General features: G+C 35.2%; 1 protein-coding gene across 1 annotated transcript; it reads left to right on the forward strand.

Annotated features, from left to right (window-relative positions):
• Window positions 1-1450: 1450 nt before the first annotated feature.
• LOC110108316 (30S ribosomal protein S13, chloroplastic-like) lies at window positions 1451-2109 on the forward strand (the record flags this gene model as incomplete). The annotated part of the gene is made up of 2 exons (XM_028691830.1): window positions 1451-1708; window positions 1804-2109. Coding segments are annotated over 2 exons (423 nt in total), but the record flags the coding sequence as incomplete, so codon positions are not given.
• Window positions 2110-2765: the final 656 nt, after the last annotated feature.

A 2765-nucleotide genomic window follows, 5' to 3' on the forward strand; every position in this document is an offset into this window, starting at 1 on the left:
ATTTCTATATCATACAAAAAGTTACATAATAAAAGTTTTATTAGTATAAAATTATTCACATTTTTTTTTAATAAAAACTATGGATTTAATAAAAAAATTTAGAAAACTTTCTAATTTTCAAAACTGATATAGACAAAATGTGATCTACCTCGATCCAGGTTATATTAAGAATTGGGACGATTGTAGGGGTGTCATTATTTGAACTGAACATAAATCCAACCCAAAACATTTAGGGTTCGGGTCAACGTGTTTGTTAGATGGGTTGGATTTGTGTTGACCTGGTAATAAAAAATCAACCCAAAGGACTAGGAAGTCTAACCCGAAATCCTTATCTACAACGGATCATGCGCTTTCACCTACTCGTAACGCTCCCGCCAGTCCGCCACGATCGTGCTAGCCTGTAAAGACCCTCATGCGCTCACGTCTAGACTTCGCACCTGGACCTATGCTTGCATAACGCGTAGACTACACTCGGTGCTCACTCAAATCCATCTTGAAAACTCATTTTGACACCCCTAGGCGACAATAAATATTGAATCAAAATAGCTTAAATTCTCTTTTCTGTCTCTAAAAATTGAGAATTATTGCTTATAAGAGAACATATATTTCAAATTCCTATCCTAAATCTATTTTCATGGATAAACTTCTTTGCCCACATCTATCAGTAATGTGGGAACCATTGCTTATTTAGCTTTGTACTTGGACACTAGTACAACAGTCATTGCACACTTATCTCAATATAGGGAATGCCCTAGCATTAAAATAATGCATTAAATAATTAATGTCATTATTATTTGATAAATTTTATGCTGTTCGTCGACTACCTTACACAACTCTTTATTTTCTCATATAAGATTTGGGACCTGACAACATTAGTGCTACCAAATAAATATATAACAAAAATATTTGACCAATTATGTATATTATGAAGCTTATGTTGTCAAAATTTGTATTACTTCAAGTAAATATACATATAATTTAAAAATAATAAAATCAAATATATTAATTATTTAGTAGAAGTAATAAAAATTAACTTATTTTAAACTCTAACATATCTTTAGGTTTTTAAATATTAACTTTTATTTATATCAAAATTTTAAAATAAATTTATTATTATGATATAATACATCCTTATCTATAAATAATTAAAAATTTATCTTAAATAACATAAATTTTCTTAGAGAGAAATTATAACAACCTCCTTGCAATTTTCCAAAAAAAAAAAAAAATTACATGCTTACCATTTTATATCTATAATTTTATATATCTAAAATTTCATTTATTAATATTACACTTATACCACACGATACCCTATTACACATCCTTGCGGCCATTATCCGAAAGAACTAAACCATAGACTGAGCTCAAGCTGCCGGCGCAGGGACACCGGAAATGGCGACCCTCTCGGCGATGATGCTTCCCCTTTTGCTACTCTTCTTAATCTTCTTAATCTCTTCAACATCCTCTTTTTTCTTTGATTCAGCTCATAGGGATCAGAATCCAATGCGTTCGAGTCGGAGGTGTGGAAATACCTAACAACAAACGCGTAGAGTTCTCGCTGCAGCACATCCACGGCGTCGGCCGAAGCCGTTCTCTTCAGATCCTCTGCGACCTCGGAATGGAGAATAAAATCACTAAAGATCTGTCCGAAGACGAGCTCATCCAACTCCGTGATGAAGTTTCCAAGTATATGATCGAGGGAGACCTCGTAAGCTTTCATCTTTTTCATTTTTGTTTTAATTTCTTTGCTTGGACTACTTTTTTCGTCATTTTAAGATATTTGGCGACTAAATTGGGGAGCAAAAACGTTTCAGTCGGCTGGCGATTGAGAGGTTGACGGAGATCCGATGCTACAGGGGGATTAGGCACCAGATGGGGCTTCCGTGCAGGGACCAAAGGACGAAGAACAATTGCAGAACGCTCAAGGGTAAGAAGGTAGCGGTAGCCGGAAAAAAAAAGACTAAGTGATGGTATCTTCTTCTATGATTCTGAGTGGATGGTGTATGTCTCTTGTTATTATTTAGTCCAATTCTTCTTCTACCTGTAGAAAGGCTACCAAAAATGCTTTATGAGACCTCTCCAATGGCATTATCTTGATTTCTAGATTCATTGCCTTTTTTTTATTTATTTTAAATGACAGTTTTGCGCTTTATAATTCTTGATGACCTTCTTATTTTCAATAACACTCCTTGATATTGCTTGGATTTTCAAGTGAACTATGAGATACAAAACAGGATTTTTCTTAGGGCTGTCTGAAGTTAGAATACTTATCATATAAATGTTGAGATGTGCTAGATTCTGTTAGATGTTAGAAATCAAGTAATATTAGTTTGAAACTTTGCACACCCCTTCAAAACCCCTCGAAGGGACCGATTGAGATTTCACACACTAAAGTAAGTGAGAATAAAGCATTTTTTTCTTGAACAGTTTTTTAGCCGAACAACTAATTAAGCCCTAATAAACATTTAACATTGAACATATAAAATATCCTTTTTAGGCCATGGTCTTTTTGAAAGCCTTTATGAGAATTTTTTTTTGGGAACGGGTTATCTACCCACAACACCCTCAAAGGAGGTGCATGGCGGCATAACTAATCCCTCGGTGGGCCTACCAGCAACCAACCCTACAGGTGTAGGGTCACACAGATATTTTCTTCCGACTTAAGGAGTCGCTCCACATAAGAGATGAATCAAATATGAGTTGGGGGTTCCCAACCACGCTCGCCATCAACTCAGCTAAGCCCGATGGGGTTTTCGTGAGAAATT

The sequence above is a fragment of the Dendrobium catenatum genome, unplaced genomic scaffold (assembly GCF_001605985.2).
Source record: "Dendrobium catenatum unplaced genomic scaffold, ASM160598v2 original_scaffold_75961, whole genome shotgun sequence".
Lineage (NCBI taxonomy): Eukaryota > Viridiplantae > Streptophyta > Magnoliopsida > Asparagales > Orchidaceae > Dendrobium > Dendrobium catenatum.